At 39.6% G+C, this 13,820-nt stretch overlaps 1 protein-coding gene across 1 annotated transcript in view; it reads left to right on the top strand.

The window, feature by feature from the left end:
* Nucleotides 1–13,820, top strand: part of lta4h (leukotriene A4 hydrolase) — a 45,766-nt gene that overhangs the window by 18,345 nt on the left and 13,601 nt on the right. Inside the window, exons 6-10 of the mRNA XM_020510250.2 lie at nt 1,046–1,098; nt 4,099–4,171; nt 6,538–6,678; nt 6,920–6,943; nt 9,197–9,267. Of these exons, the coding sequence (XP_020365839.2) occupies nt 1,046–1,098; nt 4,099–4,171; nt 6,538–6,678; nt 6,920–6,943; nt 9,197–9,267 (362 nt within the window). The remainder of the gene's footprint in view (nt 1–1,045; nt 1,099–4,098; nt 4,172–6,537; nt 6,679–6,919; nt 6,944–9,196; nt 9,268–13,820) is intronic.

Genomic DNA, 13,820 nt, shown 5'->3' on the forward strand with positions numbered 1-13,820 from the left:
TTCAAATCACACAGCTAATTGATACATGTTTCAATTTCAGAACTGGCTGTACACCTTCAACTACATACAGACATTTTTTTCTGTATAAATCTGTAAGCTTAGAAAAGCACTTTACCTCTTAAAGGAACCGCGCACTCTTCTATGTTTCAGTATGTTTTGTAAACACATTCTATCTTCCTGCCTTCCAATTCATGATCATTCTACACAACTTTGTAACACTGACTGAACTAAGCAAACATCTTAAGGTGATGGGAAAAATAGAAACTAAAAACCCATCTAAATTACTGTAAAGATTTTAATATCTAATGGAATTGAAAATACAAATAAATAAATGTAAAGTATTTCAACAAAGCTTAAATATCCAGGAAATATTGCAAAGCAATTAAAAAAAAGAACAATATTGAGGATATATAGTGACAGCTATAAAATCTTTGGTAAAGCACTTCCAGTCTCCCCCAAATATTGTGCGAAGTATGTTGGTGAGGCCATAGGGTGAAATGATTAGCTGCTTCTTTAAGGTGTGGACAAGGGGCATCATATTTAGGATCCAGACTAATTTCTAGGCCCATGCTTCAAAATAATCCAGGACAGGAAGACTGAATAAAATTATAGAAAGGAGATTTAAAGAAATGCAATCTAAAAGATCTTATTCAAACTGTGATAAAGCACTGGGATTGTTCGAAATATAATTGCATTCTGCACTGTGAACAGATGATTCCTACTCCAGGCTGGCTTCTCTTTATATCGGTGAACGGCTTAGTATAAAATGCTGTTTTGATTGTCAGCACATTTAGATTAATTTGTCCTTAACCAATTATTGACAAAACTTTGAAATAGAAAACACAGGAAAACATCCTCACAGTAACCGTGCCACAAATTTGCAGCTTATTTGAGGCAAAACAAAATTATAAAGTGATGTTTTCTGTATAAACATTTACATTTTGTTTTCTAATCATCACTATTTGTTACAGTTGGTCTTGCAACAGGCAATCAGTAGATACAAAATGTTATTCTCTCCAACACTGAACAATATTTTTCTCTCTAGGTTCCAATGCCAAGCTACTTAATTGCACTAGTTGTTGGATCTTTGGAGAACAGGTATGTTTTAAAATGTTTGCAATACTTAAAGTCAGAGACTTGAATTCCAAATCTAATATTTCCTGAAAGCATGATAACATTAGGAAGTGTAAATTATTCAGTCCACTTATGTCATGAATTGTGTCACATAGACAGGGTGGTTAAAAAGGCATTTGGCACGCTTGCATTCATTGCTCAGTCCTTTGAGTATTGGAGTTGGGAAGTTATGATGAGGTTGTACAGAATATTGGTAAGGCCTCTTCTGGAAAATAAGTGATCAAAAACAAATATTGCTGCAGCATTCAAACACAGAAACGCTCATCTCTACTAAGAATGATGCATAACAATGGCACACTTGACCTCGTACCTAGAGACAATATGGACCGTAGAAGTGTCATATGCTCTTACATATGTTCTATCTTGAACGGGCAAGATTACCAAATTCAAAGGGTTTTTCCATCCCCGTGGTACTAGGAAGATTATAGTAACCAATCTACTTTTCCTACATTGTGTCCAGTTCTAATCACCTAGTCATAGGGAGGATATTATCAAGCTGGAGAGGGTTCAAAAGAGATTTATCAGGATATTGCCGGGTATGGAAGGTTTGAGTTATAAAGAAAAGCTGGATAGGCTTTTTTCACTGGCACGTAAGAGGTTGAGAGACAACCTGGTTGAAGTTTATGAGAGGTATAGAGTTAATGGTTGTTGCCTTTTCCCTAGGATGGGGCATTTCAAGACAAGGGAGCAGATTTTTAAGGTGAGAGGAGAGAGATTTAAAAAAAGACACGAGGCAAATTTTCTACACTGTGATTCATGTGTGAAATGAACTTTCTGAGAAAGTGATGGATGCAGGTAACATTACAACATTAAAAAGACATTTCCATAGATATATGAATAGGAAAGATTTGGAGGGATATGGGCCAGGAGCAGGGAGGTGGGACTAGTTTAGTTTGGGATTATGTTCAGCATGGACTAGTTGGACCAAAGGGTCTGTTTCTGTGCTGTGTGACTATATGACTCTATGAAGTACAATGTTACTCTTTTGCCATTTCTGTCTGGTTGTTTGACCATTTAGCTTCCAAGAATTACAGTAAGAGCATGCTGATTCTATCTGCTGTTCCTGGTGATTTCTTGAATCTTTTTTGTTAAGTTTAGCACTGGCAATCACTTTCTAAAGCAGCTCCAAGAATGTTTTTCTCAATCATTTTTTTTCCTTTTGGAGTTGATAATTGTGCTTTCATATTAGCTTTAGGAAGGGAGAAATCCTTCTCTATTTCTGTACTTGACCTTAGACCTTGATGCAGGCTGTATTTCTCAGAATATGTTAGTTGAGCTAGATATACTATTTAATCTTTTGATTTCATAAATTATTAACATTTATTTATTAATCTATTGCCTTGTAAGGGATCATTTAAAACAATGACCTTTCTATCTAGTGTATCTAGTGTACAAACAAGTTCAGAGATACAAAAGGAAATTGGTCCTATCATTCTCAATAGTATGAAAGTATGTGCAAACCATTGTTTTACACTCGCAACACATTGTTTTACGCTGTCCAGTGAGAGAACCTGATTTCTACCGCTGTATACTGCGGGAATATTCCTTGGTGTGGGTGACAGTAACTATTTTCTAATATTAGAAACATGAAGCTGGATAGGACAATGTGATCAGTGAGGGTCACTCAGCCTCTATTTGTTTCTTCATCTAGCTCCGTTCATTACATCTAATTGGTTCTTAAAAGATTCTGGACTTTTTGCCTTTTAATGCACTGTCTGAAGCTCATTCAGTGTGTTGATATGTCTTTGTGTGCAGAAAGTAGTTCAGTAGAAAGTCGGCTTTAATTGGCTTTGTATCAGTTGCCTGAGAGGGCAATGTAGGAAAAGTAGATTGGTTACTATAATCTTCCTAGTACCACGGGGATGGAAAAACCCTTTGAATTTGGTAATCTTGCCCGTTCAAGATAGAACATATGTAAGAGCATATGACACTTCTACGGTCCATATTGTCTCTAGGTATGAGGTCAAGTGTGCCATTGTTATGCATCATTCTTAGTGGAGATGAGCGTTTCTGTGTTTGAATGCTGCAGGAATATTTGTTTTTGATCACTTATTTTCCAAGCCTTTAATCTAGTGGATGGTGATGTAATGGCTTGTCGGATTTTTTTGGAGCCGTGGAGGCACAAAATACCACAGAATGTAACATTGAGGACTAAAGAATGGTTCAACAATTGTAGATTAACCCCTCTTGGCTGGAATTGCAGGAGGAGAACTACAATTGGCCAAGCATTCCAGGTTCAATGAGGAGGCAAATATGGGTTACTATTCATGATTAGGATACAGCAACATCATTCTACTCACATTTACCACTTTTTCTCATACGTAATATACATGGAGTTGTCAGACTTGGCTCAATAGTGATGTTGAGTTGAATTTGACAGTTTAAGCTACTTCTAACATCTTCAATATAATCTTGGCTGAAATTTTATTGCAATGGACTATAGGCTGAGGGGATGTCCCGCAGTTAAGATGCTAAACTGAACTGTCTTTTCTCCTTCTATAGCTGTCTTCTCTCTCCCCTCCCTCCCCCTCCCCTCCCTCTCTTGTAAACATAACAACCTAAAAACATAATTCAAAGAGAAGGGAGCCCTCCTCGTACCTTGGCCAATATTTCTGTCATCCCAAAGAAGCGGTAATCTGGTTTGTTCTTTTAGTCCCATTTTGGTGAGGTACCAGAGATCTTACAGACCCTGTGCAGCCGTTCCCCATTGGAGTTAGTCCATTTGATAAGAGGCCCAAAAGCTTGAAATAAAAAATGGGAGAGGGTATTAACAAAAAGATTGAGTGCTACAGTGTTACGATCCATTAATGCCCTTTGGAGGATCTGGAAGACGTTTTATACTATTTAAATTCAGGCATTACCAATTCACACTATGAAAAACAGGAGATTAAAAGAATGTGAAGTTGCTAAACTGATCACACTTAATCCTTTAATGCTGTTTTATAAGATGAATTTGCTTTTCAGAGTAATTGGCCCAAGATCGAGAGTCTGGTCAGAGAAGGAGATGGTGGATGCTGCTGCATATGAATTTGAAGAGGTTTGTTTCAGATGCTTTTCACTTGTATTTCAGTAGTCTGTACCAGGAGTGCAGTTGAATTCCTACTGGCTATTTCAACTTTTGAACGATCAACAGTGCTGTCCTGCCTTAACACCCCGCCTTTGCCGTCTAGCTCATTGGAATTCTCCTTATTCACCTTTTATCTGCTTGACTGTCTTAATCCTAATCAGCCTGCAGGCCCTCCATTGCATCACCCAGAGACACACAATCAGCTTCCCAACCCCTCCATTGTCTCTTTAAGTAAGTTAGTTTGCTAGAAACTATATTTCTTTCAGCTGAACATGAGGAAGCTTGAACTGTGAGCAGGAATGACATGAGAAGCATCAAATGAGGCTTTTTGGGTTGATGTGTGGAGCAAAATAGGAGCAATCAAACTGCAAAAGAGATCTCCAAACAGAGGGTGATAGTAGGGCAAATATGTCAAAATGTTGCTGAGAAGTATCGAACTAAAAAGGCTGTTGTTGTGGGTTTCAATAATCAATATTAGCTGAGATAAATTCAGCATAAAAGATAGAAAGTGCAGAATTCTTAAATGCTAAGAGGATATCTCTTTTAGCCGCAATGCAGCTAACTCAGCAGGAAAAGGGGCAGTTCTGAATTTAGTTTTAGGGATTGAATCTGGATAGTGGGAGACTATTTTAATAATGTTGAAAGTTTTGTTAGATTTAGAGGAGTTGCGTAAAAGATAAAGATAGACCAAGGGCGTATTTTTTAAACTGGGGAATCACCAGCTGAGTTCTGGTCATTGTTACCTGAAGAATGTGTTGCAGTAGAGTGGGTTTGGAGAGATTACTGAGGATGTTGCCAGAAATATAGAATTTTAGCCAAGAGTAAAGATTTGATAAGCTGGAATTGTTTTCTTTGAAACAGGGGAAACTGAAGGAACGTTTAATTGAAATCCATAAAATATAATAGAATGCCCACAAAGGACCAATTTTCATTAGCAGAGAGATCATTAAACAGGGGTCTTGCTTGAAAATAATTGGAGGAAGAATTAAAGGAGTTAATTCAGAGAAAGTTGGGAATCTGGAACACACTGCCTGACAGGATAATTGAGGCTGAAACCTCAATCTCTTTGTATATAACATATAGTTGAGTTTGTAACCTACAGGCTGCAAAGTCTGAGAGCCAGAAGGCAAGATTCGGCTGGATTGCTGTTTTTTCTGCTTGAATGGACATGATGAATAGAATGAATGATCTACTTTGCCAAAAACCTTTCTTTACTCATATGTTTAGTTTTTAGCTTTTGCCACAAGCTCCTTATCTTCAAAACAAATTCAATCCTCCTTCCCAACCATTTTTCGAAATGAATCAGATTCTTGGCAATCTGTTAGATGCTAAGCTTGCTTACAACCCTACACACTTTCCATACAAATTGTCTATTGACATCATCTGTCCCCGCCCTTGGTTCATCTGCCCAAATGTTTCATGTGTGCCTTTGTCACCTCTAAACTCAGCAATTCAAATGTTCTTGTGGTTGAAATTCATAACTTCAGCTCGTTTAAATCTTTGCTGCTTCACTCACTTGCAACAGTTCTGCTTGCCTGTCCCTCTTGGTCTTATTCTTTATCAGTCCCATCAGTGCCCCAAATTTAAAGTTCTTTCTCCTAATAAATGTGCCCTCACCCATTCTTTCTTCTAACCACCTCCAACTGCTCCCCAAATCCCGTCTTTCTGTCACCTTGGTGCAGCTTCCCACCTTGAATACCTTTTAATTGGTAACCACGCTTTTAGCCTAAAGTCCCACACTGTGAAATTCCCTCTGTAAAACACCAGTGTTACTCAACCTCAGTTCCTTAAGATCCTACTTTGAATTTTCCTCTTTGACTAGTTTTTGGCTAGATCTTTAGGCCTGGCATTTTCACTATAGAGAAACAAAGGAAATTAGAAGGAGATAGTAGGAACTGCCGATGCTAGAGAATGTGAGATAACAAGGTGTAGAGCTGGATGAACACAGCAGGCCAAGCAGCATCCGAGGAGCAGGAAAGCTGACATTTCTGGTCTCGAAGTGTCAGCTTTCCTGCTCCTCTGATGCTGCTTGGCCTGCTGTGTTCATCCAGCTGTACACCTCGTTATCTTAAATTAGAGGGACATTTGTTGGGGAACATTTCTTAAATAACCTAGCGTTCATTTTAAACAGCATTGGTGGAAATGCATCTGGTGTTAAACTAGCAGCAGTTGGGACATGGGTAAGGGAGGAAATGAGAAGCTGTTACCAAGTTAAATACAAAATATACTGACTCTTGACCACGTGATGCATCTCCTAGTACTTGTAACTGATCAAATGAAATGCCTTCTTGACACTCTACTGTATGTATACACTAATGCATTATTTGTGGTGACAGACTGAAACCATGCTCAAGAAAGCTGAAGAGCTTATGGGTCCATATGTGTGGGGACGATATGATCTCCTTGTACTTCCTCCGTCATTTCCTTATGGTGGAATGGAGAACCCTTGCCTGACTTTTGTAACACCAACTCTGCTGGTAAGAAATGAAATGTACTTTGGTTTTCTAACAGTTGTTTCAAAGTACATATGTTGTTCAAATTAATGATCAGAATTGAATTTCTAATCATAAATGGTTATTTAGTGCTGTCTGTGAAACATGAATTTTATTGCATATTTGTTTGACAATTAACACAGTGATAGCATGTAATAGGTTTTCAATTCTAGTTCATCTGGCTAAAGCTTGCACAATGTGTAATATAATTTTTATCTTGTTCTAGGCTGGTGATAGAAGTCTTTCTAATGTAAGTACAATATTCTGTTATTTATTAATATAGAGCTTATTCAATAATTCTCTTTGTAACTTGCTGACAGAACTGAGAGGCCTATCTTTTATATGTGACTTAGTCATGAAGAAAATGTTTACTCAACAAGTGATCGATAGAGATCTGAAAAGAATGGGTGAATACAGTTTGGACCCCAGAAGGATGAGAGCTGATCTCTCAGAAATGTATGAAACTTTGAGGGCTTGACAATTCAAATGCTGGGGGATAGTTTTCCCTGGCTAAGCCTAGAACTAGTGGTTATTACTTCAGGATAAGAGGCCAACTATTCAGTATAGTAAGTCCCCACTTAACAATGACACAGTTAACATGGTATCAGGACGTTAATAAACTAATGTAAGTATAACTAGTTAAAGCTGTCAGTTTCAGTTTAACATTGTTTGGCAGACTTCATAGCTAGTGGCCTGCCTGCTCAGAAGAACTTTCCCCCAGCACTTCTGACCTCTCCCCAGTCCCTCTTTCTCCCACCCACACGTCCTTGTTTCCTGGCCTTGTTTTCCAGTTTGCCTCTCCTCTGGACCTTTTGTCTCCTGGTGTTGCCTCCCTCCTGACTTTATTGTCTAGTCTGGTCTGGTCTCCTCCGGCCTTGCCTTCCCGCAGCTTGGTTCCCACTTCACCTCCCCAACCTATTTGGAATTGCCCTACCCATCATGGTTTCTCTCCCTCTCCACCAGACCTGCTGTTCCCCTGGCCTTGTCTCCCAACTATGCTCTAGCTCCATGTCACTTCTCGCTGTTGCTGTGCCCCAGCCTCACCTCCTGCCTCTGTTCTTGCCTTGTACTCCATGTCTGCTCTTGTCTGTTCTTGACTTCCCTCCTGAACTTGCCCTGAGGTGCTGGGCTCCATCTAGTGCAGAAATCAGTCAGTGGAGGTAGTTCCTGGCGTCCAGCCTCTGCCACGGAGTACGGTACAGTACAGTATTTCAGCTTCGGCATTGTTTTTTTTCTGGGTGAGAAACGTCCAAGTGAACCTAACTCTAATTTAACATTGATTCCTATGGGAAACCATGATTCATTTAATTGCTGCACTAGTTAAAGTTGCAATTTTCCTGAAAGCAACCACGATGTTAAATGAGGACATGCTGTGCTGAGATGAAAGATTTCTTCTATTAGAAGATTGTAAGACCATGGAATCCTCTCTTCCAGAGGGCTGCGGATGATCAGATATAAATGCGTTCAAGACTGAAATTGAGACATTTGTGGCTATTGAGTGAATAATAGTATATAGGAATAGGTGGGAGAGTGGAGTTAATGTCACATTTATAAATGATCTTATTGAATGGCTGAGCAGGCTTGAAAGGGTATATGGCCTGCTTTTATTTCTCTTTCCTTCTGTGTTCTTAATTGCTTGTGTCCTAATTGCCATGTGCATATGAATTAAGAGCTAGAATAGGCTTTTCAACCCCTCTAGATTGCTCTGCCACTCAATAAGGTCAGGATTTGAATGAAGCCTCAACCGCACATGTCCTCAATTGCCCTTGATCCCTTATTTGTTGAGAATCTATCTACCTTTCCCTTAAAAGTTTTCAATGACTCTGTGTCCACTGGTCTCTGGGGAAGCATGTTCCAAAGACACTCAACAATCTGGGAGAAAAGAAAGCTCCTCCTCCCAGTTTTTAACAGGAGATCCCTTATTTTTAGACTGTCCTCCAGTTCTAGTCTCTAGTTTCAACTACCTCGTCAAATCTCCTCAGGATTTTGTATATTTCAATAAGACCACCTCTTATTTTTCCGACTGGATATGAGGCCCAGCCGGCCCAATCTTTTCTCATAAGATAAGCTCCCCATCCCAGTATCAGTCAAGTAAATCTGTTTGAACTGATTCAAATGCATTTGCACAAATGAAACAAAAGCCTTACACAGTATTCCAAATGTGGCCTCACCAATGCTCGCTACAGCTGTAGCAAAACATCTCTGCTATTGACTATTAAGGCATGTTCTTTCTTGCTTGCCATTTTGAGTTATAGTTATGTTGGAATTGTTTTCAGGCTTTAATGATGTTTGTCATTTTTTTGAGAAAGGAAGGATGGGGAGGAAGTAAAATGAAGGCAGCAATTCTTGTCCAGCTGCCATTGATTACAGGCTGTTAGAAGTGCCGTGAATGAAGACCCTCTCCAGTTCTGCTAGTACAGCTGCTTTCATTCTAATGCACAAACATTAACGATTGATTGTCAGAGGTTTAAGCGACTGAACAGGAAAACATTTGTATTTTTAGGTAATTGCACATGAGATTTCCCACAGTTGGACAGGAAACCTAGTCACCAACAAAACCTGGGAGGATTTCTGGTATGTACATGCATAATGTCTGGAATTCCAGTAACTACTATTCTCTTGTTTCATCTTGATTCATAATCTCACAAGTTAAATGTTTGCAGAAATGATGCATTTTCTTAAATTTTCAAAATTCACCAACATGGGAAGTGATTACTAAATTCACAATTTGAGGTAGATTGTCTTGCCATTGATATTAAAGGAATAAATGTTAGGTATTTTCAACTGAGGTCAGGCTCTGCCAACTTACCTCCTTGATCTGTGCAGAGGGAACAATGACTTGACTTTACAACTAAATGCAAATTGGTCATACATGTAAATACCACCAAAATAGCAAGAGTGAATGCAGTTCAGAAAAAATCAAAATGCTACATATATGTGAACAGGAAACTTGTAGATGAATTTTAATGCTGACAAATGTGAAGTACAGCAAGGAAAGAGAAACTAGTATTTTTATAATTAGGTTGTTGGCATAAGTAAGAGTGAACATGTTATCATTTTCCAAATCTATCTGTCTTTCCTGTAACACCATGCTTGATTCTTCCCACAGTACTGAAACAGATCTTAGTAAAATCTTAAATAACATCCCATTGAACTATTCATCCTAAAGATTCTTGACTTGCCTTCAATGTTTCATGCTGTTGATCACACCATTCTCCGCAGTCCCCTCTCTTCTATTGCCCAGTAGGGTGGACTGTGCTCACCTGATTTTGTTCTTGCTCATCTAGTGGTAACCAGAACATTAACTACAATGGTTTCTTCCTTGATTACTGTTAACTATAGAGGCCCTGAGGCTTTAACTTGGTCCCCTCCTATTTCAGGAATACAAGCATGTGGCAACATCAGCTAAAACTAAACTGTCAGGTTCCACATTCCTGATGCTGTACATTGCCATCAACCCTTGTCGACCACTTTACTGTCAGATTTATGACACAGCTTGTCCAACATCCAGTACTGGATGAGCAGAAATATTGGAAAAATCAAGTCCATTATCTTTGGTCCCTGATATTAACTCTCTTCCTGCAGCTACCAATTTATATCCCTCTTCCCTTACAAGTGTCTCAGGGTGAACCAAGTTACTTCAACCTTGATGCTTCGTATTTAATCCATAGAGGACTTCTAATTGAATATCTGCTCCAGGAACTAACTTACTGACTTAACACCCCTGCAATATTCCCTGACTTTGCTTCGCCCCAGCTCATTAGCTGCTGAAACCCTTACTCATGCCTTTGTTATTTCTACATGTGACTATTCAAATCCTGGTTGGTCTCCTATCTTCCACTTTTGTAAACTTGGCTGCCAGTCTGCCAATATCTCAACTGTAAATAAATAAGTCATCCTTTTTATCCAAAGCCTTCTGATGTCTCATCCATCCCTTTTTATGTGACTTTTATATGGCTGCACATCTCCAAGATCTTTACTCTCTTCCGGTGCTAAGCTCCTACACATCACAAACTTGAATCCTTCCACCATTGACACCATGCCTTCAGTTGCCTTGCCCCTAAGCTCTGCAATGTACTCCCTATGCCCCCTAACCATCTTTCTTGTTTAACATGCTCTTTAAATCCTACCTCATTGATCTAATATTCTTTCATGGCTCGATCTCATATTGTGTTTGACATCTATCTTGTGAAGCATCCTGGAATCTTTTACTCTATTAAAAGAACAATGAATTCAGAAGCTGGTCAGACCCTGGAGGCTTTGAACATTCCATGCTTAGTGTGCTAATTCAATGAAAAGCCGCAATCAACAAAACCAACTGAACCTAGAGCCAAAACAATATACTGCAAACTGGAAAAAATTGGAGTTTTGTTGATTGCTGCTTTGCTCTGGTAGAGCATAAATGTACAGTCTATTCCAATTTCTGGTCTCTTTAACTTTCCTTCTAAACTATTTTAACACAATTTTTGAAGCCCTTCACATTTTACTGTAGTACTTCATATCAGCTTTAATGTCATCTGCCAATTTTCAGTCGACCTGCATATTTTATCCAACACTCTGGGTTGCCTGCTTAGATTGCACCATCTTTTAATTTAATGTAAGCTGCACTTATGCTAAATTTGGTTTGAATTTCTAAACCCTGTCATTAATATAAATTTGGAAGCAGCAGTGATCCCAATTTTGGGCATTATGACCAAACTTAGAAATTGCTGGAGAAACTCAGCAGGTCTGGCAGCATCTATGGAGGCAAAGCAGAGTTAATGTTTTGAGTCCAGTGACTCTTCATCAGAACTGTTCTGAAGAAAAGTCAGTTAATTCTGCTTTGTCTCCGCATATGCTGCCAGACCTGCTGAGTTTCTCCATTAATTTCTGAATTTGTTTCAGATTTTCAGCATCTGGAGCTCTTTATAGAGTCATAAAGTCAAGCAGCACGGAAACAGCCCAACTCGTCCAAGCAGACCAGGTTTCCTAAACTGAACTTAACCCTATTTGCCTGCTTTGGCTCATATCCCTCTAAATCTTTCCTAACATTTAAAAGACGTTTGGTCAAGTACATGTTGTAATTGTGCCCCACCTTTACCACTTCCTCTGGCAGCTTGTTCCATATACGCACCACCCTCTGTGTGAAAAAGTTGCCCCTCAAGTCCCTTTTAAATCTTTCCTCTCTCACCTTAAACCTATTTGTGCTCCCCTACCCTAGGGAAAAGACCTTGGCTATTCACATTATCTATGCCCTCATGATTTTATAAACCTCCACAAGGTCAACGGGTGGCCTCCTAAGCTCCAACAAACAAGTCGTAGCCTATCCAACCACCCCTTAACTCAAACCCGGCAGTCTCAGTAATGTCCTTGTAAATCTTTTTTGCATTCTTTTCAGTTTAATAACATCCTTCCTGTAGCAGGGCGACCAGACCTGTATGCAGTACTTTAAATGTGCCCTTACTAATGTCTTGTACAACTGTAATGTGATGTCCCAACTTCTGTACTCCATGCTGTGACTGATGAACGCAAGCGTACCAAAAGCCGCCTTCACTATCTGTGACACCACTTTCAAGGACCACTATACCTGCACCCCAGGTCTGTCTGTTTGACAGCCTCCCCAGGGGCCTACCATTAACTGTGTAAGCTCTGCCGTAGTTTGTCTTGCCAAAATGCAACACCTTTTATTTATCTGCATTAAACTCCAGCCATTCCTTGTCCCCACTGGCCCAGTTGACAGAGATCCCGTTGTACTCTTTGATAGCCGCCTTCACTGTCCACTATACCACCAATTTTGGTGTCATCCACAAACTTACTAACCATGCCTTCTATATTCTCATCCATATCATTTATATAAATTATGAGCAACAGTGGACCCAGCACTGATCCTTGCAGCACACTACTTGTCACAGGCCTCCAGTCTGAACAACAACATTCCACCACCACCCACTGTCTCCTACCATCAAGCCAATTTTATATCCAGTTGGCTAGTTCTTCCTCGATCCCTTGTGATCTAACTTTACTAACTACCATATGGAATCTTGTTGAATACCTTGCAAAAGTCTGTGTTGACAATATTTACTGCTCTGCCTTCATCTATCTTCTTGGTCATCTCTTCAAAAAACTCAATCAAGTTTTTGAGAAACAATTTCTCACGCACAAAACTATTCTGACCATCCCTAATCAGTCCTTGCCTTTCCAAAATGCACGTAGACCCTGTCTCTCAGAATATCCTCCAACAACTTACCCACCACTGATGTTATGCTCAATGGTGTGTTCCCTGGCTTTTCCTTGCAGCCCTTCTTAAATAATGGCACAACATTTGTCACCCTCCAGTCTTCTGGCACCTCACCCATGGCTGTCGATGATGCAAATAACTCCGCTAGGCGCCTGCAATTTCTTCCATAGCTTCTCACAATGTTCTGGGATGCACTTGATCAAGTCCCAGGGACTTAACTACCTTTATGCATTTTAAGACCTCCAGCACAACCTCTTCTATAATTTGGTCTCTTTTCAAGACATCACTACTTATTGCCCTAGCTTGTATAGCTTTTTCCATGGTAAATACTGATGCAAAAAATGCTTGCAGGATCTCATCCATCTCCTGTGGTTCCACACATAGACGACCTCTTTGATCTTTAAGGGACCCAGTTTACTCCCTAGTTACTCTTTCCCCTAATATACTTGTAGAATCTCTTTGGATTCTCCTTTACTCTATCTGCCGAAGCTATCTCATGTCCTCTTTTTGCCTTCCTGATTTCCCTCTAATGTGTACTCCTGCACGCTCTATTCTATTCAAAGGGATTCACTTGATCACAGCTTGTCTATACCTGACATATGCCTCCTTTTTTTTGACCAGAGCCTCAATATCTCTAGTCATCCAGTTTTCCCTGCTCCTGCCAACTTTGCTCTTCACACTAACAGGAACATGCTGGCCTGAACACTCATCTTGCTTGTGAAAGCCCCCCACTTGCCAGATGTCTCTTTACCTGCAAATGGCATCCTTCAATCAAATTTTGAAAGTTCCTGCCTAATACCATCAAATTTGGCCCAGCCCCAATTTAGGTCTTTAACTTGTGTATCAGATCTATCCTTTTCTATAACTATTTTAAAATTAATAGAATTATAGTCAGTGCTCCCTGACTAAA

Source organism: Rhincodon typus, chromosome 22 (assembly GCF_021869965.1).
Source record: "Rhincodon typus isolate 14 chromosome 22, sRhiTyp1.1, whole genome shotgun sequence".
NCBI lineage: Eukaryota > Metazoa > Chordata > Chondrichthyes > Orectolobiformes > Rhincodontidae > Rhincodon > Rhincodon typus.